The 26,424-nt window shown below is 34.5% G+C and overlaps 1 protein-coding gene and 1 long non-coding RNA gene across 5 annotated transcripts; both read left to right on the top strand.

Moving 5' to 3' along the window:
* Positions 1,589-3,292, top strand: LOC108660901. Its single transcript, XR_001926604.1, has 3 exons — positions 1,589-1,627; positions 2,309-2,384; positions 3,257-3,292. It is a non-coding gene; the product is annotated as an uncharacterized LOC108660901 (long non-coding RNA).
* On the top strand, positions 19,447-25,829 carry LOC18609159. Of its 4 annotated transcripts, XR_001926776.1 has the most exons (13): positions 19,453-19,761; positions 19,877-19,975; positions 20,079-20,163; positions 20,626-20,695; positions 21,915-21,975; positions 22,063-22,116; positions 22,369-22,525; positions 22,645-22,735; positions 23,110-23,219; positions 23,900-24,006; positions 25,044-25,108; positions 25,250-25,360; positions 25,451-25,829. XR_001926776.1 is itself a non-coding variant. In XM_018116186.1 (12 exons), the coding sequence occupies exons 1-12, from the start codon at positions 19,627-19,629 to the stop codon at positions 25,252-25,254; spliced, it is 1,059 nt and encodes a 352-aa protein (XP_017971675.1). In that variant the 5' UTR covers positions 19,447-19,626; the 3' UTR covers positions 25,255-25,298. The 4 variants fall into 4 exon arrangements, 3 of the variants coding, with proteins under 3 accessions (XP_017971675.1, XP_017971674.1, XP_007044228.2); XM_018116186.1 differs by lacking the exon at positions 25,451-25,829 and having other exon boundaries at positions 19,447-19,761; positions 25,230-25,298; XM_018116185.1 differs by lacking the exon at positions 25,044-25,108 and having other exon boundaries at positions 19,458-19,761; positions 23,110-23,215; positions 23,905-24,006.

The following is a 26,424-nucleotide window of genomic DNA, read 5'->3' as shown; positions in this document are numbered from 1 at the left end:
TACTAAAGTCATTTTAAACATGCAGTGGTAAATAACTTGTCAAAATATGTTCACTTTACGTATTCAAAATACTTGAAAAAGTGAACCCACTTACCTTGACAAGAAGTGTATTCTTTTCCTAAGCTTCGAGTCACTAATTTCTTACTCATCAATGATCTTAAGCTCTAACAATCACTTAACAAAATAAATCCTATGATAAGTTCCTAGTTTCTATCAAAAACCCATTTTTGAAACTAGTGGCTTTATCAAAAAGACCTTCCTTTAAGTTCCAATAAATTTCTAAACTTGAAACCCAATCCATAAAATGATTAGCCTTAATTGTCCTTACCTTTACAACCTCCTCAAAAAGCAAAACCCCCCAAAATTCTTGGCTCAAAAATAGAATAAATGGGCTGAAATTTGTAATATCCTAGAGTTAGGTCATACCTATGAGATTTATACTAAAAAATGCCTAATCTTACACTAAATTTTAGCTAGAAGGTTGAACCCTTGTCCAATGGAGTCTTAAGAGGTTGGGAAAGGGTTGAATGTTGTTGGGGACGAGTTAGAAGTTGGAAAAGTGAACAATGAATTTTAGAGTTTGAGTTAGGTTTTATATTTTTTCCACATTGGAGCTTGAGAATCGATTTCTTAATTCCCAAACATCAATTCTTGAAGTTCAAGACTTGCGAGAATCAAATTCTTGACTCCTAAACATCAATTCTTGAAGTTCCAGTATGATTCTAGACTTGAGAAAATCAATCTCTTAACTCCTAGACATCAATTCTTTAAGTTCTAGTACTTCGTTTAAAAATTCTAATTAACTTGTAGGAATCGACCTTTTAGCAATTTGTGATCGATTCTTGAGTTGCTAGAAGCTATTCTAAGTGTTCCATCTTGCAATAACTTGTCAAGCCCAGCTCTACAATATGTTCATTATGCCATTCTTATATAAGAGTGCATGTTTGATTACTTGGATACCTCAAAAATCGTTAAAGGACGGTAATGTACCAAATGATACAATTAAGTTGAATTAAGCCTCGAACTAATCCAAATAGAGATTTTAAGATGAAATTGAGCATTTTAAAACCCTAGAATAACTTAAAATGGTGATTCGGAGTTCAAGGACCGATTTAGAGTCAAATTAAAATTTTCATGACCTAAGGGTAAAATGGTCATTTTGCCACCTGAGGTTAAGATATGAGTGTTGGATGAAATTTTTGACTAAGATTGATCATTTGGAGTATAATTTGAGTTTAAGAAGTGAAGAATTTTAATTTCGACATTTTTTCGAGCATAGGGGTAAAAGAGTCATTTTGTCACCTAAGGGCAAAATCGTAATTTTACACCACCCAACACTTGTCCAGCACATGGATTTTACCCAATATTATCATGGATAATTGAGAAAATTTAAGTGGTGGAGAGAGATTGCTTAATGGGTAAGTATGACACATGGACCAATTGAATTGTGACACATGGCAAATTTTTGTCCATTTAATATTTTCCTTTATAAAGCCAATTTGAACTCTTCCACATTCATTCTTATTGCCGGCCAAAGTAAGAACAAAGGAAGAAAAGAAAGAACAAAAACCCTAGAGTGAAAATTCAAGAGAAAATTGGTGGATTTCAAGTAATCAAGCAATCAAAGGTAAATTTTCTTGATTTTGACTTGTGATCTACCTTTCCCATACATTCTTTTGCATTTTCCATGGTTGAATCACATGATTTCATGATGGGTATCTTGCTGGCCGAACACTTAGAGAGAGATTTTGATGGTTGTTTTGGTTAGATTTTAAGATATTCTAGTGTTTTTAGTTGATTAGTGATGTGTAGCATGAAAAACAAACAAGAAAAATTCATTTTCTCCCATCACCCATCATTGGCCGAATCCTCCATGTAGAGTGTGGATGGTGGATTTTATTTTATTTGAAGTGAATTGGTTAGGAAATGATGAATTACGGTGAGAAAAATCAAGTAGGAAAAATCATAGTGTTAATGCACCCACCATGACCGAAATTCTCAAGAGAAAATGTGAAGATGATTTTGCCATATTTCAAGTTATTTAAATTGTGTTTGATGATTTGGAGTATTGGGAGAAAATGGAATTATTTGGAGTTGAATTGGACGTATTAGCCAATTAATCGAGTTATAGATCGAATTAGGCCAATACCATTTTATTTAGGTACACAATTGAACTTATATTAAACACCGTATTTAGATGGTTACCCGAGCGTTTCACATCCCATTTCATGCATTAGTAAAGAGCCTGAAATAGATTTATAATGGTATGACACAGTATATTGAATTATGTGTCGTGTATTGTATATAGGTGGTGAGCCTTCTAACAAAAGTAAAGACGTTGTGTCAGAAGACTGAGAATAGGAGTATTTCAAACTCCTGATACAGTGAGTAACCTTATCATCATCTTAATTATCTGAAGTAAATTTTAATTCGTTTTTGTGATTTTATAGAAAATGAGTTTAAATGGCAAATCTTTATGTTTTATAAGCAAAATGTGATTAAATGAAATGATTTTATAAAATTGTCTTGAAATTGAAAGATGGTTTTGAAAATGGAGTAATTGGAGACTAATTGTTGTGTTATAAATCATGGTTTGAATTGAATGGCTTATGATAATATTGGCATGAATGGTTGAATTGGTAAATGTGCTGAAAATGTATGAACTGTTGATTTGCCTTGAGGGACTGTAAAATAAAATAATTCCGATGTCATGCTATTACAAATTTTATTGTATGGTGGGTTTAGCTTGCTGCAGTGGGCGGGTTCTGTGGACCATCCTTTTTAAGGGGCACGAAATCCGATTCTATTCTTACCTCGGTTAAGGAGGCGCGTAGGGTAACTCCTGAGGTACAACTTTAGAGTTCACTTCACGTTAAACCACCACGTGAGGGTGAACTCAGCCAACGCCAAGGAACAACTATGTTTTTAAAATAAAAACATGATTTATGCGTACATGACTTTTTAACAGCCTTGGCGGACTCGGTTGGGATAGCCCTAGGCCAAGGTATCCCTAATAACTGAGTATGAGAATGATTTTGGCACGAGCCAAGCTTTTCAGGAAATCATAAGCCTCGTTGTTTATTTGGGTGAAATGAATATATTTTATCTTATTAAAATGAGTTCAAAATGCTGTGAATCATTTTTATGATAATCTATTTTATCTATCTTCATTTACTCAGTTTTAGATATTTTATATGGTATTTGTTTACTCACTGGGATTATATAATCTCATCACCCTCCTTTCCACCCCTTTCAGGCTCAGGATAGTCGGTAGATAGCTCATTTCGTTGAGGGCTACAGTTGGATTTGCATCCTCAAAAACTATAGGTTTACCGCTTTTGATACTTTTGGTCGTTCGTGGGTCCACGTGTCACTGTAAATTAAATCTTATGCTTTGGTTATCTGTATTACAGTATGTATGAATTTATTTAGCTTTTATGCTACAAAAATTATTTACCAGTAACTCTATAAATATTGTTTTATAAGAAAATAGAATATTTTATTGAATTCTTTTATTATATTCAAATAGGTATAGATTCACTTTAAATGAAAGTTTTAGGCATCTAAACTTATTTTTGATTATGAAATATGTGTTTTCCACTCGCATACTACATTTTTAGCTGGTTTTGAGATTTTTGAGGAAAAATGACAAAAATGACCCTATGAGAAAAAAAATTTTTTTTTTTTGTTTTGATTTGGAAATAGTTTGTAATCTCTCAAAACATGATACTTAATAACTGTTGCTCACAGGGGAGTTGCGAAAACTGATATTAAAGCCTTGCAAGGTTCCAGTTGGCATTTCGGGTAATGAATGTCTATGGGGACGTCACGACGGTTGTCACGGGCTCGAAGGGAGTACCGGGTCGTGACCATTATAGTGGTATGAAAGCTTTTGGTTTCAAAGATCAGAGCACAGAGTTTTTGGTTTTAAAGTTATTTTAAAAATTTACAATGTCAGTGTGGCCCCGAGTTAAGTTAGGTTAGACTGAATAGAATGCATGTATTTGCTTGTAGAGCCTGAGGTTGTTTAAACTTGCCTTATTCCTTCTTAAAGATTATCATGCCTCCTCGACGTGAACACCCACCTCTCACTAGATCGGTTGGGAGGGGAAGAGGTCGTTCTCAACATCGTCAACTAGATCCTATAGAGGGGGAATCGGCTTCGTCTACTATTCGGGCAGCACCTGCTGCTGAGCAGACCGAGACTCCTCCACATCCTCCACCTCTTTTGCCACCTACTAGTATTCCTGTCATGCCTCCTAAGGCAGTTCAGGCATTGGCAGCCTTCTTTATTGCTATTGCTGGCCAAGCTCAGGCTTGTCAAGCTCTTCCTACAATTCTTCCAACTGCTCCTTTAGTACCACCACCCCCACCTCTTGTCCCACCACCAGTGCTGGATGTTTCTATTTCTAAGAAGCTTAAAGAGGCTAGGCAACATGGTTGCATTTCTTTTATGGGTGAGTCGGACGCAACCGTAGCTAAAAAGGTGGTGCAAATGGCTTTAAGAGCTGAAAAGCTTGCGAATGAAAATAGGAAAATGCGAACTGAGTTAGCAAAAAAGAGAAATTTAAGTGTATCTTCTAGTCAGCCACCAAAAAGGGGCAAAGACTCATTTGTTTCAGGAAGTACTACTACTGTTTCAGTAACATCTTCTCGACCTCTATTTTCACAAACACAGCAGAGGCCTCCGAGATTTAAAAAATCTACGATGACTATTTCTGGGAAGAGTTTCGGAGGTTTTGATAGATGCAAAAATTGTGGAAGATATCATGTCGGGCCGTGTAGAGGGCCTATACGATGTTTTTATTGTGGTCAGCCAAGTCATATTAGGAGAGATTGCCCACAGTTAGGACGGGCTATGGTAGCTGCTCCATCTCTACCAGCTTGTACGAATATGAAAATGAGAGATTCCTCTGGATTACAACCGAGACAGGGATGATTTTGACATACCACCAAGGGTAGATTAAATATGTTGAAATTAGTGTTCTAATAAAGTACATATGATAGAAAGCTAGTTTTGTAAATTGTAGTTTCCATGATCATCAAACTCTCGAACTAATAATAAGATAAGCATAAGATGTTGATTCAGCTGGATTAATTTCATGATGATTTTAAGTTGAAGTGATTGAACTATATGAGTTGTAAGACAAAGAAGACTAGTAGTTGTGAATACTAAGGAATTGTGGAACACTAGAAAAACAACAAATAATTATGTGTGTGGTGTCATACGTATATGGTGAAGTCACTATACAATATGGAAAGAGTATTCTCAAGTGGGATTTATTGACCGATGATAAGTGATGTGCACTGAGATACATGTAGCTATGAATAAATTTGGAGATTTTTGCTTAAGCAAACTCGTACTAAATGTTATGGTAAAGATATATCAATGTTAGTGGCAAAATAAATACTTTAAATTAATGTTCTGATTGCACACTTGTGATAGAAAGTTAGTCATACTAATTGTGGTATAGACTTAGAGGGAAGCCACACGATTGTGAATAATTGAGGTAGTAGGTTTAAAGGTAGAAGAGTTGCTGGGATAAAGTGAATTCAAACAGTTGCAACACCACAGTACTGACTAGCAGACGCTGTCGCATTAAGAACCCCTAATGGCTAGAAAGCATGAGCAAACTGTGAGCAGCATAAAGATTGGACTCACGAGTTGGAAAATGGTCATTGGTTTTGATGTCGAGTTTCGTTATTGGGAGTCTTAAGTGCATTGGGGGAGTGTTAAGATGAATAATATGTTGACTAAAGTCAAATCTTAAGAAATAAAGTAAACCTTGTAAAAGGTTAAAAAGAAAGTGAAGGAAAGGTTAGATGAATGTATGAGATATTGATAAGAGATGTCAATACCAAGTGATAAGAGTGTGAATGAAGATTTCAAGAATGATATAGCAAATGAGTTTATATAGAATATTGTTACGAGAATATACTAATCTTGTCTTGACTTTGTTGAAAGGAAAGGATTAGTCACAACACAAGTAAACTAGGTGACATGCTAGAAACCCTTGGAGATAAATTGAAGCATCAGTAATTGGGCATGCCTTTATGGAAATGATATGCTCGGAGTATGAAAGAGCAAATAAGTGATTAAGTGTTTCAAGAATGTTTAAACGCCTTTGAGAAAGAATTATAAGTTATACGTGATGAGTATAAGATGTATGATTTTGAAACTTGCTAAGAAGCCAAACGGCTAAGTCACGAGTTAAGTGAACACATGCTGTGAGACATAAGTTTAAGATAGATATCCCCAATGAAACACTCAAGAGAAGCTCTGCCCTAGATCTCGTGAAAGCAAGCACTAAGTTATGCGGTTATAAAAAGGAAGCTGTAAGTTGAGAGTGATATTAGTATTAATATTGAAAAGTACTTGAGGAGAATCTAGTTTCAAGTCTTGCAATTTCAAGTACAATTTGTAAATTGGTTAAGGAAGAATGATGTTATATTCATATGAAAGAGTGGAACAAAGGATGATAGAAGTTGACCTTGATAATGAAGTCGGATAATGAAACTTTCCTAATATATTATGGAAATTGGAATTCGAAAATGCTTGAGGCATACATGATTCAAATGAGTCTGAGTTTTAAGTGACAAATCAATATCAGAATGCAAGAAGGATACAAGGTAATGTAGAGGCATGAAGGATAATCGAGGAAAAGGATGACTCTTAGGAATTGTGGTATTGCATAAGATGCAATGATCAAGTTAAGATAAATCTTTGAGGCATCAATGGGATTATAAAGCATACATGCATAATAGATTTTAATTCAATGGAGATGACATTGTGATGCAATGATATATAGTACAAGAAAATTTAAGCATATAATTGGAAATGATAAGAATAGAGTATAAGTATGTAAATGATGTGGAACTATGCACAGGCATGATGAGAATTTGTATGAATTATGAAGATTATTCTATTAAATCTTGGTTATGGATGGGAATGAACAAAGAGAAATTAGTCTGAAGGCATTTGAAAACAGAGACCCATATACATAATGAGGAATATGGACATTTGAATGTGCGTATATACGTATGTGTGGAGTTAGTGATGTACCCAACTAAAATGAAGAATGGTTTTAGTGGTTCGAGATTTGAACTCAATATATTTGATGAGTTATATAGATAATGTAACGATCAAGAATCTTATCAGAACTCGATTTATGGCGACCTAAGGAATTTTGGGGAAATAGTTAAGGGAATGTAATCTATAGTGCGATTAAGCTATATGAGATGGACTAATAAGATTAAGAAGATTGAAATTTCCTAAATGCAAGGTAAACATGAAGTATGTGGAAATAATTGAAGCCATTAATCTTCCCTAACGCTGAAGATATGTACAAGACTGAGTATGGCGTGTTAATGATACCGTAAACTACACAATAGTGTATGAGGATAGGATGAATGAACGAAAGTCAAGAAGTTTGTTATGGAATGAAGTAATAAGATAGTGATTGGTATACCTAAATAAGTATAAAATGCGATCGAAATTGATATGATTGAGATGGAGTTATGGTTCAAGTTTAATGATAGTAACAGAAGCATACTTGGTGTCTCGATATAAGAGATCATAATTGTGAGGGTTACTGTTGATCTGATTTTAAAGGATAATAATAGACATAAGTAAAGTACTCGAGTTGAATTGGAGGTAAATGAGGTGAACAAATTGAAATTCCCTCTAAAAGGGAAGACATAAGAAGTCGAGCATTAGATGAGAAAACAATACCCTCACATTTTCTCTAAGTTTAGTAAATGAAATTTTGAGGTCAAAATTTTATTTTAAGGGGGGTAGTGCTGTCAAGCCTAGCTCTACAATATGTTTATTATGCCATTTTTACATAAGAATGCATATTTTATTACTTGGATACCTCGAAATCGTTAAAGGACGACAATGTACCAAATGGTATAATTAAGTTGAATTAAGCCTCGAACTAGTCCAAATAGAGATTTTAAGATGAAATTGAGCATTTTAAAACCTCAAAATAACTTAAAATGGTGATTCGGAGTTTGAGGACCAATTTGGAGTCAAATTGGAATTTTCATGACCTAGGGGTAAAATGGTCATTTTGCCACCCAAGGTTAAGATGTGAGTGTTGGATGAAATTTTTTACTAAGATTGATAATTTGGAGTATAATTTGAGTTTGAGAAGTGAAGAATTTTAATTTCGACATTTTTTCGAGCATAGGGGTAAAATAGTCATTTTGCCGCCCAAGGCCAAAATCATAATTTTACACCACGCAACACCTGTCCAGCACATGGATTTTACCCAATATTATCATGGATAATTTAGAAAATTTAAGTGGTGGAGAGAGATTGCTTAATGGGTAAGTATGACACATGGACCAATGGAATGGTGACACATGGCAAATTTTTGTCCATTTAATATTTTCCTTTATAAAGCCAATTTGAACTCTTCCACATTCATTCTTATGGCCGGCCAAAGTAAGAACAAAGGAAGAAAAGAAAGAACAAAAACCCTAGAGTGAAAATTCAAGAGAAAATTGGTGGATTTCAAGTAATCAAGCAATCAAAGGTAAAATTTCTTGATTTTGACTTGTGATCTACCTTTCCCATACATTCTTTTGCATTTTCCATGGTTGAATCACATGATTTCATGATGGGTATCTTGCTGGCTGAACACTTAGAGAGAGATTTTGATGGTTGTTTTGGTTAGATTTTAAGATATTCTAGTGTTTTTAGTTGATTAGTGATGTGTAGCATGAAAAATAAACAAGAAAAATTCATTTTCTCCCATCACCCATCATTGGCCGAATCTTCCATGTAGAGTGTGGATGGTGGATTTGATTTTATTTCAAGTGAATTGGTTAGGAAATGATGAACTACGGTGAGAAAATCAATTAGGGAAAATCATAGTGTTGATGCACCCACCATGACCGAAATTCTCAAGAGAAAATGTGAAGATGGTTTTGCCATATTTCAAGTTATTTAATTTGTGTTTGATGATTTGGAGTATTGGGAGAAAAATGGAATTATTTGGAGTTGAATTGGACGTATTGGCCAATTAATCGAGTGATAGATCGAATTAGGCCAATACTATTTTATTTAGGTACACAATTGGACTTATATTGAACATCGTATTTAGATGGTTACCCGAGGGTTTCACATCCCATTTCATGCATTAGTAAAGAGCCTGAAATAGATTTATAATGGTATGACACAGTATATTGAATTATGTGTCGTGTATTGTATATACGTGGTGAGCCTTCTAACAAGGGTAAAGATGTTGTGTCAGAGGACTGAGAATAGGAGTATTTCAAACTCCTGATACAGTGAGTAACCTTATCATCATCTTGATTATTTGAAGTGAATTTTAATTCGTTTTTGTGATTTTATGGAAAATGAGTTTAAATGGTAAATCTTTATGTTTTATAAGCAAAATGTGATTAATGAAATGATTTTATAAAATTGTTTTGAAATTGAAAGATGGTTTTGAAAATGGAGTAATTGGAGACAAATTGTTGTGTTATAAATCATGGTTTGAATTGAATGGCTTATGATAATATTGGCATGAATGGTTGAATTGGTAAATGTGCTGAAAATGTATGAACTGTTGATTTACCTTGAGAGGCTGTAAAATAAAATAATTGCCATGTCATGCTATTACAAATTTTATTATATGGTGGGTTTAGCTTTCTGCAGTGGGCGGGTTCTGTGGACCGACCTTTTTGAGGGGCACGAAATCCCGTTATATTCTTACCTCGATTAGGGAGGCCCGTAGAGTAACTCCTGAGGTACAACTTTAGAGTTCACTTCACGTTAAACCACCACGTGAGGGTGAACTCAACCAACGCCAAGGAATGACTATGTTTTCAAAATAAAAACATAATTTATGCGTACATGACTTTTTAACAGCCTTGGCGGACTCGGTTGGGATAGTCCCAGGCCAAGGTATCCCTGATAACTGAGTATGAGAATGATTTTGGCACGAGCCAAGCTTTTCAGGAAATCATAAGCCTCGTTGTTTATTTGGGTGAAATGAATCTATTTTATTTTATTAAAATGAGTTCAAAATGCTATGAATCATTTTTATGCTAATCTATTTTATCTGTCTCTATTTACTCAGCTTTAGATATTTTAGATGGTATTTGTTTACTCACTAGGATTTTATAATCTCATCACCCTCCTTTTCACCCCTTTCAGGCTCAGGATAGTCAGTAGATAGCTCATTTCGTTGAGGGCTACAGTTGAACTTGCATCCTTAAAAACTGTAGGTTTACCGCTTTTGATACTTTTGGTTGTTCGTGGGCCCATGTGTCACTGTAAATTAAATCTTATGCTTTGGTTATCTGTATTACAGTATGTATGAATTTATTTAGCTTTTACACTATAAAAATTATCTACCGGTAACTCTATAAATATTGTTTTATAAGAAAATAGAATATTTTATTGAATATTTTTATTATATTCAAATAGGTATAGATTCACTTTAAATGATTGTTTTAGATATCTAAACTTATTTTTGATTATGAAATATGCGTTTTCCACTTGCATACTACATTTTTAGCTGGTTTTGAGATTTTTAAAGAAAAATGACCAAAATGCCCCTGTGAGAAAAAAATTATTTTTCTATTGTTTTGATTTGGAAATGGTTTATAATCTCTCAAAATATGATACTTAACAACTGTTGCTCACAGGGAAGGTGCGAAAACTGATATTAAAGCCTTGCGAGGTTCCGGTTGGCATTTTGGGCAATGAATATCTATTGGGACGTCGTGGTGGTTGTCACGGGCTGGAGGGGAGTACCGGGTTGTGACATAACCCTTCCTTGCTTGAGATCGATTCTTGACACTTCTAGTATCTATTTAAGGTTATTGTACACCTTGAGATCAACGTTTCTTACTCTAGAATCAAACTTTCAAGCTCAGACTTGGAAATCTTTGGTTTCCTATTTTTCACCCATTCTTGCAATCATCAATGTAACTTTATGGAGAGATTGAACATCAAATGACAAGAAATTTTCATTGGTAATCATCACCAAAAATAATTCATAAAGAGTTCAAATATTTACAAATCTCCACAATATGAAAAATTGTATTTTCACAATAATATTTATAAGATAATGCATTACTCTCATTTAATTATTTAGAAATTATTTTGCTAGCAACATGTTGGCATACCTCATATAATGCTACGTAAATAATGATAATAATAATAATAATATTAATAATAATAAGGGACAATTTTTTTTAGCCTTTAAAGATAAGGTGTTTTCGAAAATAACATTCTTTTTAATTTTAACTATTTATATCCAAGAGAAAAGATTTTTGAACAAAATTGTCATTAATGAAACTTCCTCATATTTAAGTGTCGTATTCTCTGTTTTTAGCTTTCTTCTTCCTACTGATGCTAAATGTTATGTTTTTTTTATACTTACAAGAAATATAACAAATAAAATAACCTAAAAGTTAATTATTTGAATTAGAGGACTTTGGATAATATGTTTTTGCCTAAATCCATTTTATCCCAATTTGATGTTGAATAATTTTCAAGATAATATCTTTTTGTCGAAATCTATTTTATCCCAATTTGACGTTGAATAATTTTTTAATACATCTTCATTTGTATGTCAAATTCCTTTTTGATTTTAAACTTTATTTCTATCATGAAGGTGTTTAACTCCAAGAATTGATATCCTCATGAAATACAAAGATAAAGAACAAATTACACGCTATGTTTAAATAATGTTGTTATTACATGCCATGTTCAAAAAAATATTGTTATAGTTGAGAAAAAAAGTTGTTACACATTTTAACTCCAAGTTTATATTGTAGTGAAATACAAAGGAGGAAGTTACATGCTATGTTTAATAAAAGTTGTTGTTACGTGCCATGTTTTAAAAAATATTACACATTTGAATAGAAGATGTTACATACCAAAACTCTAACAGCAAATGTTACACACCAAGGTCAAAACTTCAGCATTAGATGTTACATGCTAAGGCCAAAGGTTCAACACTAGACGTTACATGCTAAGGCCAAAGCTTTAGCACTAGACATTACATGCCAAGGCCAACTTCAGCACTAGACGTTACATGCCAAGGCCAAAGCTTTAGCACCATTTATTACATATCAAAACTTCTTTCTTCCTACTGATGTTACTTGCTAAAGCATGTGTCCCTAAACCCCAAAGCATGTTAAACTAGATTTGAATCATTGAAAAACTCAACACCAATAACTAAGAACCTATTGTTACTCACCATGTCATGCTTTTTGATCTGTAGATCGACGATGAGATGGTGAGAGATAGACATAGAGAGAGTTTTGTGAATATAGACCAATAAACCCAAAAATATGCTGTTACATTTCATTTTCATGTTTTTTGATTTGTAGATCGATAATGATATGGTGAGATAGACAAAAAGAGATGGTGATGGTGGTAAAATTGAAAAGAGCTAGATGGTGAGAGAGAAAAATGGGGAGTACAGCAAATGAATGGCGGGAGAGAAATTGAGAGCATTTAATTTTTCTAAAATGATTTTAAGGGTATTTTTGTCATCTCATGGCTAAAATTGGGTAAAAACAGTTAACTTGATATTAAAAGTTATTTCTAAAATGAGCTTATGAAAAAGGTTATTTCTTACAATTTCTTCTTCTAATAATAATAATAATCATCATCATCATCATAATAATAATAATAATAATACTTCATGTAACGACCCTCTTCCTGATTGTTACTAGCGTTCGAGACTTGTAGGAAAACACATCAAATTCTGAACAAGCCTTAGTTGAGATTCTTATTAACTAAATCGAATCTTTTAATGTGCAAATGAATCGACTTGGATTTTGTTATAACGTTCCACTTTGTGACGACTATTAAAAATTCTGTCGACTTGTAATAATACTACCGTTTACTTAAATCGAATAAGAAGCTATAATTAAGATGTGGCAACTAGATAACAATAGCCAATTCTAGTAAACTTCAAGACAAATTCAAGCATCACACTTAGAATCCATAACACAACCTCAAGGTTTTCAGCAATACAATTTCGATAAACTAATATTTTTTTATAATTCTAACCGTTCTACACAACATGACCTCTATTCAGTGGAGTGACTCAGAGTGAAAGTCTAAGAGATGCCATTACTTACGTCGCAATGAGTCAAAATGTGCTGAGGCAATACACTTAAGCTGACACTTATCTAAAAAAAGGGGAAGATAAGGGGGTGAGTCTCACAGACTCAGTGATCATCGGCTTTGTGAGCAGGGCATAGATGGGAAATAAGCCAAGGATAGAAAATTTGAGTATTAAAAACATAAGAATATATATATATATATATATATATATATATATATATATAAACAATTTAAACTCAAATGGAACATTTGTGCCTTACATATAAACCCAAGAATTGTGATGCAAAATAACCATTTCAAGTAATGTATTAAAACCAGTGCAAGTGAAAGATTTCTACCGTCGAAATCATTTAATGTCCTTTACTTAAAATCGAACTAACATAAGCACACACACTCCCATAAAATCAAACATTATCAAAGCCTATACACAAGCTCATAAACCATCTCATCCTCAAGGTATTAAACACAAAATCATCGCATAAATAAAGGAGCTACGGAAAAACTTGTAATTCTCACCATGCAAAAGAATTCATGTTTGAAAACGATATCACTCTCGAGTAGGTAATCATAGTAATCAACTCATGGACCCGCTTCCACATAATAACATTCAGGAGGCCCCCCTCCACCGAATTCCCACAGCCATGGCAGTCTCGACGATGTTGGCCGACATTGGAGAAATCATGTGGTCGCAACCATGTATATTAACTTGTGGCCTAGCCACGTATATTAACCCGTGGCCTTGTCACATATATATATCACAGACCGTGGCCTAGACACGTCTAACAGCCTGTCGATGACCCAAAGGTTCTCTAGCTAAAGCTCACTTGTGCACAAAGGTCACACTATCCCCAATGTGACATTCGGCCTACCCTCAAATCTCCCGGTTTGACAAAACCATTTATAACAAAGTTGGGTTTTCAAAAACTTATTTTAAATGTTGTTATATATATATATATATATATATATATACACAAACATTTATAAAAACATGGCATTCACAAGTGCCTAGCATTCTACCAACTCATACTTTTCACAAAAATAGTACAATCCGATTGCAAATCCATTTAAAGATCACCTACTGAAACTAACAACTCATGCTATCCACAATTGCATTTAAAGAAAACTGGCAACGTTTATTATACATATATCATTATATAGTTTATGGAACTTTTGAAATAGACACCCCCTACTCACCTCACAATAGTGGGATGTTACTTCGCCATTGATTCAGGTGTGTCCCTTGCTAATTTTACTTGCCGGTCACCCATCACCTCCTACGGTACACCACCACGGCATTCCTTCCTCACTTATACACTTATTAGCAGCAAATTAAACTTAATGTACTTAGTGAACGTCACCACAATTCGGCTCATATTTACTACTCTATATACCATATTTTTGGTTTGTTTTATTTTCAAGAATCCTTACAATAATCGGCCTCTTTTATTATGTCTTCTTCCGTATTTATATTTAATTGTACACATATATGGGCAGCACCTTAATCAATATATCTTTAATCTAATTTCACATTTTTTCCATCCTTATTATTCACAATAATCTAACATGCAATCTATGAACTTTCAACCAACCAAGTCCAATATAACATAATGTACCCACATTGCATGCTTACCTTCCGATTTGTACCTTGATTTCCACATACAACTCACAAACTCCTCACATCCTCGGTTACCATTGCTACCACAAGTACAAATAATCAATACATATCTTATTTTTCCTTTCTATTTATGATCTCAAGGTTAAAAACACTTACCCATCATTTGTCTTGCTCAAAATCACCATACTTCAAAGATCAACCCACATGCATGCACTCGGCTCTTTGAATCCTTGAAGATCCTTGCTACCACAAGCATAATTTCACATCACAACTGGTTCACAAGGCATGCATTCAAACAAAATGAATGCTTTTACCTTTCTTACCTTGGAATCACTAAGCTGAACCACCAATTTCTCTTTCAAGCTTCAACAATGGCGTATGGGAGAAAACCTTTTGATTTTTCTCCAATTTCTCCAAAACCAAACCTCCTTCTAGCTTTTCTTCTTTCTTCTCTCGCCTTTTTCTTTCCTTCTTTCTCCTTTCTTCCTTCTTTTTGCTTTCAAAACCGATTCTCTTTCTTTTCTATCAAAGGTACAATTTTGCCAATGTTCTCTAAGCCTTTCCTTGTCTTTTCCCTCTCTTTGTTTTATTCCTTACTTCTCATTGGACCAATTTATCACCCACTTAATTTTCATGCACCAATTTTCTCCCTTGTTCATTGGCCCAATATATATCCTCATTTATTCGCTCCATCCGCAACCTTCACTATCTTATTCTTTCTTTCTTCATTCTTTATTTCGTGCACCACCTTATTCCTCCAATCATATTTCATGCACAACCTTTACTTTGTATTTTATTTGGTCATTCATTAAACTATTCAAGTCACAGGCATCTCACATTTTTCTTTCCTCATTTAGACACCTAATGCATCAATCTTATTACATGCAATAAGATTTACTCTTATTCTTCTTTTTACTTCACATGGTGGGGTTCCCACATGTTCCCCTTAACTTTCTCCTTTTGCATGCAATAATTTGCTTGTAATAGTGAACCCACATGCACATTTCATTATCCCACATATCCTTATTATCTCAATTAATTTTACATGTCTCCATTCCTTCCAAACTCACATATATTATTATTAATACTTATATCACTAAAATTTCACTCATTACATTAATATTCTAGAACCAATAAAATAATATTTTATTCATCAAATCATCAAAATTATGTTATAACTCCCCCACTTAAGCTGTCACAGCCCAATTTTCAAGCCATGACCAGCGCATGAGCCCAATGGGCATAGCCCATTAAGCCCAAGCAAGCTTTTTTTTTAATTTATCCTGTTCATCATTCTATCCATCACTTTAAATGCCATATTTTGTAATTCTCAAGTATAATTATTTCAACAATATAACATGGCAACCAACTACTTACATTTATATCATCCAAAATAATGTCACCCATTGCCAACTCATAGTGGCAACGTTAATCAAAATAAACATATATTGTTTATGACATGTATTTTAGTGATTTACATCACGTGTATGTATACAAAGGTAAAAAGACTCATTCACTTTCAACGAAAAGACCTTGGGTGAAGGTACAGCTACTGAATGTCATGGTACCTACCAAAAAGATGGACATATGTGGACATCTCAACCTAGGTCCCAACTGCCTTTGAATTTGAAAACATGAAGTTGAAAAGAGAGTATAAACCTAGTGAGTGAACATAAGAAGGGAACAAGCATCAATACGCAAAGTTTTAGAAAACATGATGCACTTATGTTGAAAACAATGCAATTTAGCTTAATTTCTTGTTAAAAACCCCTCAATTCAACCCTTGATTATTTAGTGCCTTAGTATTGAAAGATCCATGATCAACAATGAAGTTAAAGAGTGAAAACTATGGTAAAGTCCAAGCAAGGCAAGCATGGCAAAGTGAATCTCGCTGCAGTGAAAAGGCATTCTCACTGCAACTTCGTTACAGCGAAATTTAGGAAAAATTTTGAACCAACCACCTGAGAGTTTCTCGCTGCAATGAGAATGAATTTCGCTGTAGCGAGAAACAGGGCAACTAAGTTAGAAGAATTCTTGTCACAATGAAAATCCATTTTTGCTACAATGAAAATCAATTTGAACATATTTAACAATTTTTAACATTCAACACTCAAAACAATCACATTTTATTTCCAAAACCTCTATATAACATATATAAGCTTATATACAACTATCGGCATCACCCCACTCTCCCTCGGCTCATGTGCACTCCCACACTGCACATTACAATATCATCATCAGGTGCACTCCCGCACCGCACCTCACCATCACTGTCATGTGCACTCTCACACCGCACATGGCATATATCATCATCATGTGCTCTCCTACACCGCACATGGTATATATCATCAGCATGTGCACTCCCACACTGCACACTATCAGCACCGTCATGTGCACTCCCACACCGCACACGCACGATTATAATTATCACACAATAATACCATCTAATGCATAACATACACATCAACATAATGTAGGAACACACGAACTAATCACATTGCACATTTCACAATATAAGAACATTTTATCAAGGGCTTGTTCCCTAGGTTTATTTTAAAGCAAAAACAAATAAAATTTTTAAATGATTAATTCAAACACATATGCATTTCCCAAAACAATTTAGATGCAAGTTCACTCACTTGTCTTTGTTGGTTCTTTAATCGACTCCAACTTTCACTAATGCTCCAAGTGGAGATGTGGGGTCTCGTTGAAACCTATCACACACAATAACATCACACCAACTCAATTGACATGAATGTTATTCCAAAAGCTATTTTCCTAAATCAAGTTTTGCTAGTTATTCCTAACTAGCTTCTAATTACCATTTGATTGGCTATTTATTCACACTACTCTAGTCACACTAGAAATAAATAAATAACCGTAAAAAATAAAACAATCTACAATTTAATTATTGACCATCATCAAAAACTTAAAAATCAACCCTAACTCAATACTCACCTTGGTGAATTTGTAGTTGAATTCCTTTTCAAGAGTTTTTCTCAAGCTATTTGGAAAGCCTCTCTCTTTCTCTAAAACATCCATCTAGTGAGAGAAAGTATTGAGGAAAGACTTTTGAGGGTTCTTGAGGTGTAGAAGTGAAAGAACACAAAGAATCCTATGAAAAAGTGTATCAAAGCATGAGAATTGAAGTTACTTTGAGAAAGCTATGGAGGTTTCAAGGGATGATTTTCATGGAAGATGGTAAACGTTTAGTGAGGAAGAAGGATGGGAAGAAGAAGAAGAAGCCGCTGGAAGTGAGGAGAAAGTGTTAGAAAAATTTGATACTTATCTTATAGTTGACTAAAGTTTCACTTATTTACAAAAATGCCATTGCATAGTTGACTTTGCCTTTTTCTTCCCTTTGGCTCAAACCTTTTACTCTTTTGACACTGAGAAAAGGTCCACAATAGATTAAAGGTACTCAAGTTCATGAAAACTTGAAAATTTAGACCCGAAACCCAAAATGACCATTTTGCCCCTACCATGAAAATTATCATTATTTCTATTTTCTTCGTTTAATTCATTATTATATACATCATTTATTTATTCCTTAGGTCTACTTAGACCTTAATAATATTAGAAAAACTCACTTCTAGGAGCTCATCAAGAAAATGACAAAACTACCCTTAATCTATGTCATTGTCTACCTCCGTCACACATCTATAAAGGACGAGGTTTCACATAAGCTCAATGCTTATATTATGTGAGTTTGTCCACCACTCACAATAGAAATATCTCGATATTATTTTAATAATATTTTACTAATAAAATATTATTAAATTCTAAAATTTTTCATTCCTCCTCTACCACTTCTAAACTCTTAAATTGACCTCTATTGGTCTTAATCTTGTTCTTAAAGTCGTATTAACCACTGTTTTAGGTCACGGGGTGTTACACTTCACATGCAATACAATAGCAATTGCATAACAAGCTTACACATATTAAATTACTTTTTTATTCTACTTTATTTTTACTACTTATGCATGAGAATTTCTTTTAGCAAGAAATCTCATGCAAGGGGCAAACTATACCTGTCTAATTTTGACGAACTTATTTTTTCCTTAAGAGTTGTCTTACAAAAGAAGAACAAGTATTAAAAATTATGTCACATGAACAATAGTGAAAGTAACTCAAAATAAGTCGTTAAGTTCATGAGTTAGTTTCACCATTTGGATATTCTCAAGAGTTTGATTTGATAGCTCGGATATTGAAGCAATTAAGAGATTTTCCTCTTAACTTTCCCTTGAATTACAAATGCTTCTTAAAAACTGCTTCTACTTGGTATATATATTTAGGAGTCATGACAATTCATAGATGACACAATCGAAATATAAAAACTTAGATATTTTCTTTAAAAAGCTCACTTTAAACTCTTTCCAAAACACATTCTCTCTCGTATTATCTTTTTCCACCTTATTCTCTAATGTATCTCTTATTACACTTTCTTAATTTATATTCCTCACCTCTAGTGACAAAACATTTAATACTTCAAGAACTACTATAATCTTCTTTTTTATTATCTTTTAAGGCATCTCAATTTATTTATTATAGCACTATCTTTCTCCTTATAAGAAGGACTTCGGCATATACATAAATAAATTTTTAGTATTTTGATTCCAAACCAAATCATTACGGGATTTTATTTTAGTTTGGTGAATTACAAGTTTCTCTGATTTTTTTGTAGAAGATTTTCCCACTCCTTTCAAATAAATAAAATATGATTATTAAAAAAATCATTTCGGATTTTAGATTAGCTGGTCTCGAGCAATTGGCATTTTTCGACTGGTCCGAATTGTGTGAGGTGAATTGGTCGGAGATTCGGGGACTGCAATTCTACGCAAAGTGGGGTACAGAAACGACAACGTTAAAGTAAAATATTCGGGAGTAATGAAAAAGGACGAAAGGGGAGATGATTCATGAAGAAGCAGGAAAGGGGGAATACAGAGACAAAGAAATGACTGACGCTTGCATAAGAGCAGTCGTCGAATCTATACACTCTTCCCCCACCCAGGCCGTCCTCTACCTCTCCGGCGGCGCCTCTCTCGTCTCTCTCTTTCTTTTAACTCTGCAAAATTGCTTTCTTTTTTTATTAAAAAAATTGACATTTTAATCTGAATTATTGTCACTAATTACAGCGATTAATTTAAAATTTTAAGCAGGCTCTAGGATGGTTAATGTCAGTTCCCGGAGCTTCAAATACGGTGCTGGAAGCTGTCGTACCATACTCCAGAATGTCAATGATCCAATTACTCACCAAGGTTCTCTTCTTTCTGTTCTCTTTATTTGAAAACAAAGAACAAATTCCACCTTTTGTATTTTTGGTTTTATAAAGCAATCGCTTAACCAGCGTTGGCGGTGTAGATTCCTGCTCAGTATTGTGGCCAACAAACTGCCGATGAAATGGCTTTGCTTGCTTATAATCGGGCGCTGAAGCTATCTTCTCCAGGTTCGTAATTTCAATTTCATTTTTGCTCTTTTCTCGATCGTTAATTAAATCACTTGTTTAGTTTGGACAAAAACTTAAATTGTCATTGCTTTTTATGCTTAAGAACATAAGGCTACATTTAGTTTTGGAATATGCCTTTTATTTTCCATCTCCACTTTTGCTATACATATGATCAATTGAATATGGAAAATTCTTAAGTTTGGAGATGCTTGTTCTCCAATTTTTTAGAAGACTGAACAATTGTTTTAAATTGTTTTATTAAACTTTGGAAACCCTTGTTTTTCAATTTTCCAAATTTAGAGATTGACCCTATTTTATTGATCATATTTGGAGTAAAAGTCTAGTGGAAAATGTAAGACATTTTGCAAAACTAAACAGGGCTTAAGGTACTTTAATTGTTTGTCCCAAATGGGATTGCGGCCAATTTTGTGTGACATGGGTTGTATTTAACTATTTGAATAGGTTCTCCAGTTCTTGGTGTGGGGTTTACTGGTTCTTTGGCTACCACGCGTCCTAAACTTGGGGACCATAGGTATGTTTCTTCCATTTGTATCCTTGGTTATGTGATACGTAGTGATCCGTTTGCAGTTTGGTTAAGTGGTTATGTTAATTTTAATTGGATAATGCTATTGCAAGTTGTAATGATAGCCTTTTGATTTGTGCTTGCCACTTGGATCAATATTTAGTTTTCATTACAATTAAATAAGAACATAAAAATCAGCCAAATGTCTGAACCGATGACTAAGTTAGTGTCTCTCTCCCTCTCTCTTTTTTTTTTTTTTTGTTTTTTGAATTTTAAGAGGTGGTGGAGGTGGTGTTCCAAATTCATTCATTTTTTTTGAAAAGATATAAATATTGTAGATTGTGATGATACTTTAGCTTCAATCCTTGATGCCTAATCTCAATCCCAGGATTTTCAAGTATAGGTGTGGACATAGGGCTGAGCATCGGTCAGTGTGGTTGGTTTCAGTCATGGAGGAGGCCGCAACTGACCAAGCCAACTAGGGTGGGGGAACCGACTGCCGCCGACGGACATTAGTGGGGGAACCGACCAAAGCATGACCAACCACGGTTGGTTGGTTGAGGTCGGTTGTGCAGTGAGGCGAGGAGGTGACTCAGGCGAGGTGAGGAAGGCCAGGGGACGGTGTGGCTGCGGTGCAGTGCGGGAAGGGGGAAGGAGGGTTTTGATGGGTGGGGGGGGGGGGGGGGGGTGTTTGGGGTATTAATGTGGAGGGTGAGGGGTAAATATGTAATTCCCTCCCCATATAAATATAATAATAAAAAAGGGGGTCGGTTATTCGGTCGGTGTTGGGGGAAAGGGTTCCCTGCTGATGACCGAGCTGAACAACCATGGTAGCCAACGCCCTCAACCGGCATCACAACCGGCGCTGAATAATTGGCCTGATCATTGGAACCGGTTGGCCATGCGGTGTTGGCCAACCGGTGCTCTGCCCTATGTATACATACTTGGGCTGCATTTCTGTTAGATCATGATTTCATTGCTCATTGACAAGTCGTAAAATACTTATAAATCAAAGGTACAAATCAGAAGCCTTGACTACATGTTAGAGTGTGCATGCAGGCAAATAAAAAAAATTATAAACGTATATACTAAATGCCATTTTGGAGTGCTAAAGCAGTTATATCAGTACACTTCGGCAGAGTTAATGTTTTATTCTCATGCATCTTTGGATTTGCAGATTTTTCCTTGTTTGCAAGGAGGTTGTTAATCCCCCTTTTTAATTGTCTAGGTTTCACTTGTCAACAAGAACGCATGATCGACATTGGGCATCTACAGTTTCTCTGTCAAAGGTAATTACCATATGATTACTTTTTCTTTATTTAAATGCTCTTTTCAACTGGCTGTGCATTTTTGTAATCTGATACTGAGTCATCTAGGGCTTGAGGAGTCGAGATCAAGAAGAAAAGGTCTCAAGTTGCTTCCTACTGAAGGTTTGTAATGTATACATTTGTGTTATTTAAAGATATATCTTAAGAATTTATATTTAATGCTTATTTTGTCCAATAATGTTTTCTAAAAATTATTGAGACTTAAAAAATGTAGGAAAGGTAAAAAGAAAAGTATCTGATGGCTCTTGAGTTGTCAACTTTGTCATATTGCATCTCTTTGATAAATGCTATAGTTTAATTTCTTTTCGAACTTCTTTCCTTGTTGATTTTAATGCTTTGGAAATGTGGCTATAGGCAATTGCTAATGCATGCAAAGTCCCTTCCACATTTGATTCTGAGTTGACTGAATCTGAAGTTGCTGATGAATGTGAAAGGTTCTTCAGTGAAGATCAGGAGTTAGAGCAACTTATAAATGGGCAAATTTGCTTTAAGGTTTATCCGTTTTCAAGTGGTATGGTTCTACCCTTGGCTGAATTAACGATAATAACAGTTTGGCGCTCTGGTTCTTTTCTTTTATAAGTATATCTTTAATCTATTATTTACAGTATGGAAACTGCTTTGCTGAGACAGATACATCAAATGCTGATAGGAAGATAATACTGTCTGGATCCTTTAATCCATTACATGATGGTCATCTGAAGCTCTTGGAAGTTGCCACTAGGTATGTGAATGTGTTTAGAAACTTAAATTTCTAAAGATTTTAACTCACTTATGATTTATTTGACATATCTTCTGTCTTAGAAATTATTTGTTTTGGTCATATTCATCAAACTAGTTCTATCTGGCAAGTGGATGAATTTGCCTATTTGTTGAAAATCTCCGAAATGAAATTCAGAGGGCTGTCTATATGAGTTTTGCAAACAAAGGTAAGTTTTGCTGTTGGGAAACCTGTTAAAAAGGTTAAGATCAAGGATCTCACAGGCCTCTCATTTCTTCATTATTTATCACACATTCCAACACTTATTTTCATGAGTTAGTGTTTGTTTTGTAAGCCATACATAACCAATTTCTCATTAAAGGTTCACCCTGATGCAGCATTTGTGGCAATGGATATCCGTGCTTTGAATTATCTGCCATCAATGCTGACAAACCTCCACTGTTGATATCACAAATAAAAGATCGTGTTTTGCAGTTTGAAAAAGTCGGTGAGGCTGAGTACTTTTATCAACTCTCTGTATATGCCTTTATGCGTATAATGTATATCTGGTGTCAATTGTGATGCCTTGAATGTTAAAACTTTGTGTGTATTATATAATTTGTTGCATAAGTGAGCATGGATCATGAGATGGAAATAGGCAAGATGTTTTTTGTTGTGAAGAGTTATGCTTAAAATGTTAGTTTATAGCATGCATATTAATAGCAGTTGGTGTTCTCAGAAGTCACGTCCATGTTGAGTGCATGTGAAATTAACATTTTAAGTTTATAACATGTTATAAGTATCATGTGTTTGTTCATTAACTACACTGGACATATGCTCTTTCACATAGGACATTTAATCACAACTTTGTCATATGCCGGGGGATTATTTATTTATTTATTTTTTGAAAATTACGGGGGGATTATTGATGCATGGTAATTAAGTGGGAAAGGATACAAGTAGCTGTAGTCAAGGTGCTTGCTGGTTTTTTTGGGTGAATTTCTCTCTTTTAACAATTTATATATTTAAATAAAAGTATGTTGCATCACTTTTTGTTGTATCTGTTATATATAATCTGGGCAGGGTTGGTTTTTCCTATCTGCCTCCATTTTGATGTTAGTATTCTTTTTTTTTTTTTTTTTTTTTTTTTTAAGAATTGAGATGAGGCTTGTGTTTCCCTAATGGCAGAAAAGACGGTAATAGTTTCCAATCAGCCTTATTTCTACAAGAAAGCTGAACTTTTTCCAGGCAGTGCTTTTGTTATTGGTGCAGACACTGCAGTGAGGCTTATTAATGTATGAAACTTCGAATTGCTTTAAATTTATGGCATTAGATCATGATTTTGTTTGCTATGCTTGGTAGATGTTGAGTCATAGAATGTTTAATAGATCGTTTTAAGTTCAAAGTTTCGAATTAAAATATTTATGCATAATATCTTGAATTGCAATCTTCATGGTGAATAAACCTCTTTTCTTGTAAGTGCAAAGTTTCCTTGTGTGTTTACTCTGATAATTAAGGCGCAAGACCTGACTGTTACGGGAACTTTGTACTCTTATAGGCATATTTGAGCCACATAAACAATATATAGAAATGAATTTTGGATTGTCTCAACCACAGCTTCAGTTATCATTTCATTATCTAAATATGACTTGTTGAATTGGCTGTATCTTTTGATCTCATATCATGAAATGTTCCTCTGTCACAGAAGTTCTTTTTTGTTATCTACTAATTGTGCCAATGTGTAAACATTCACATATATCATACAAAGTCATTTGCAATGAAACTTATTTGAGAAAGTTTGAGAAAATGATGCTAAGAGTTTCAAGTACAATTACTGTTATTTTGATTTAAGAAAAATATTACCCTATTATATTTTCTAGCTGGAATAGCTGGTGAAGCACCTCTGTAATAAGAGAATACTAGCAGCTTATAGGCTCAAAACGGTTTGTTGCATAATTAGTGAGTAACATGTGTTGAGATATTCTTATAAGAAGGATGGCTATAAACTTTATAGGTGCAAAAACAGGGAAAAATAAATGTCTACTTTGCCTTCTTGGATGTCAAAGTAGCTATAATGGATATGTGATTAAATGAAAATGTTGCAGCAGAACTAGTTTGTATATAATTATTCCTCTAGGCATGGTTTAGGGGCAGCATGCTTTGGTATCAGATAGAGTGGACAAACATAACTTGGTGTCTGGTAATTGCTCTGCTACTGCCTCAACCTATCCCTTTGCCATCTTCTTCTCTGTCCTTCCTTTCTTGATTTTGCTGTTGGCAATAGTGCAGATGAAAAGTATGCTAATCCTGATTGTAATTGGCTTCTTTTTAGAAACCAAATATTGTGGACCCCCATTCCAGTCCTCAAAATCGTGATGAATTTTCTGTGATAGAACAGTGAGTCTTTAAATTATGACCTAAATAATTAATGTGGTATGCATATTCTGCATGCGTGTGGATGCAACATGTTCTAGTTTGGTTGGAAGCATTGAATAATATGTTAGTTGAGTTTTGTCAGTTATTTCTCTTACTTTACAGCCTAAATACTATGATGGAAGATATGATAAGATGCTAGAAACGCTTACTGGATGCAAAAGAACAGGATGCACCTTCATTGTGGCTGGTCGGAATGTAGAAGGTGCTTTTAAGGTGTGCCAAGCATCAGACACCTGTGAAAACAACTGCTTGTTTTTCATCTTTTATTGCTATATTTTGTCTAACTTTCGGTTTTTCCTACAGGTGCTTGAGGATTTTGACATACCTGAAGCGTTAAGAGATATGTTTGTCTCAATACCAGCTGAAAGGTTCAGAATGGATATATCCTCCAGCGAAATAAGGAAAAGCCGTGGAATGTAAATCCCATAATGAGATCAAACTTAAACATGAGTTTTAGGATATATATCTTTTCAATAACAATAAAGGATGATAAATACATATACAGCTTCTTCCTTGTTATTCTTGTATGTATTATTTCCGGGACCCCAGCGTTGGTTCCGAGGTGCATTGAAAGAGTAATATGTAAGAGCTACACGTTTGCCTCGATCTGAAAGCATGTGAAAGTATCATGTTGGATATTTCTTTAGAGCAATAAATAAAATATTTAAAGATTATTTGAAAATTTTCTTCTGTGATTGGAAGTTTGCGCTGGGGTTGTTGTCGGGTGCAAGTTTCCCTTGGTCTGGAATAATATGAATTAAGCTTACATTTTTAAGAAAAATATTTGTTGCCAGGATTTTGTGCTTTTTCCTTCCCCTATCGTGTTCAGGACTGCACTACTGAGGTACTTAAATAGGAATATGTAACTTATTTATGCCCTGATGGAGTGCGATGGAATTGTAATCGAACATGGAGGAGAAGTTGGAAATAATGCGTGCAGCTTATTACACATTTTTACTAGTTGAGAAAATCTTCAACCAACTAGAACGTGGAAAGTAGATAACGAAGCTGTGGTTGCGATGAATCCCTTCATTAGCATGTCAACAGCTAGCTTATTACAAAAACATGAAAGTCGATATGCGCTCTACATCACGGCACTAACATTTTGTTCAACAGTGGGAAGCGATCGAGGATAATTAACAGACATGGAAATTAATGCCTTGTCGGTAGGGTTCCATTCTCGTGCATGCATGAAAGCTAACTGGTGGCAAGAGTTCATCCACCGCAGCCAGCACCGCATCCAGCTGCGCAGGTGGAACCATAGGCATCTGTATGGG

Source organism: Theobroma cacao, chromosome 2 (genome assembly GCF_000208745.1).
Source record: "Theobroma cacao cultivar B97-61/B2 chromosome 2, Criollo_cocoa_genome_V2, whole genome shotgun sequence".
Classification (NCBI taxonomy): Eukaryota; Viridiplantae; Streptophyta; class Magnoliopsida; order Malvales; family Malvaceae; genus Theobroma; species Theobroma cacao.
This window is presented reverse-complemented; position numbering and strand designations above follow the sequence as displayed.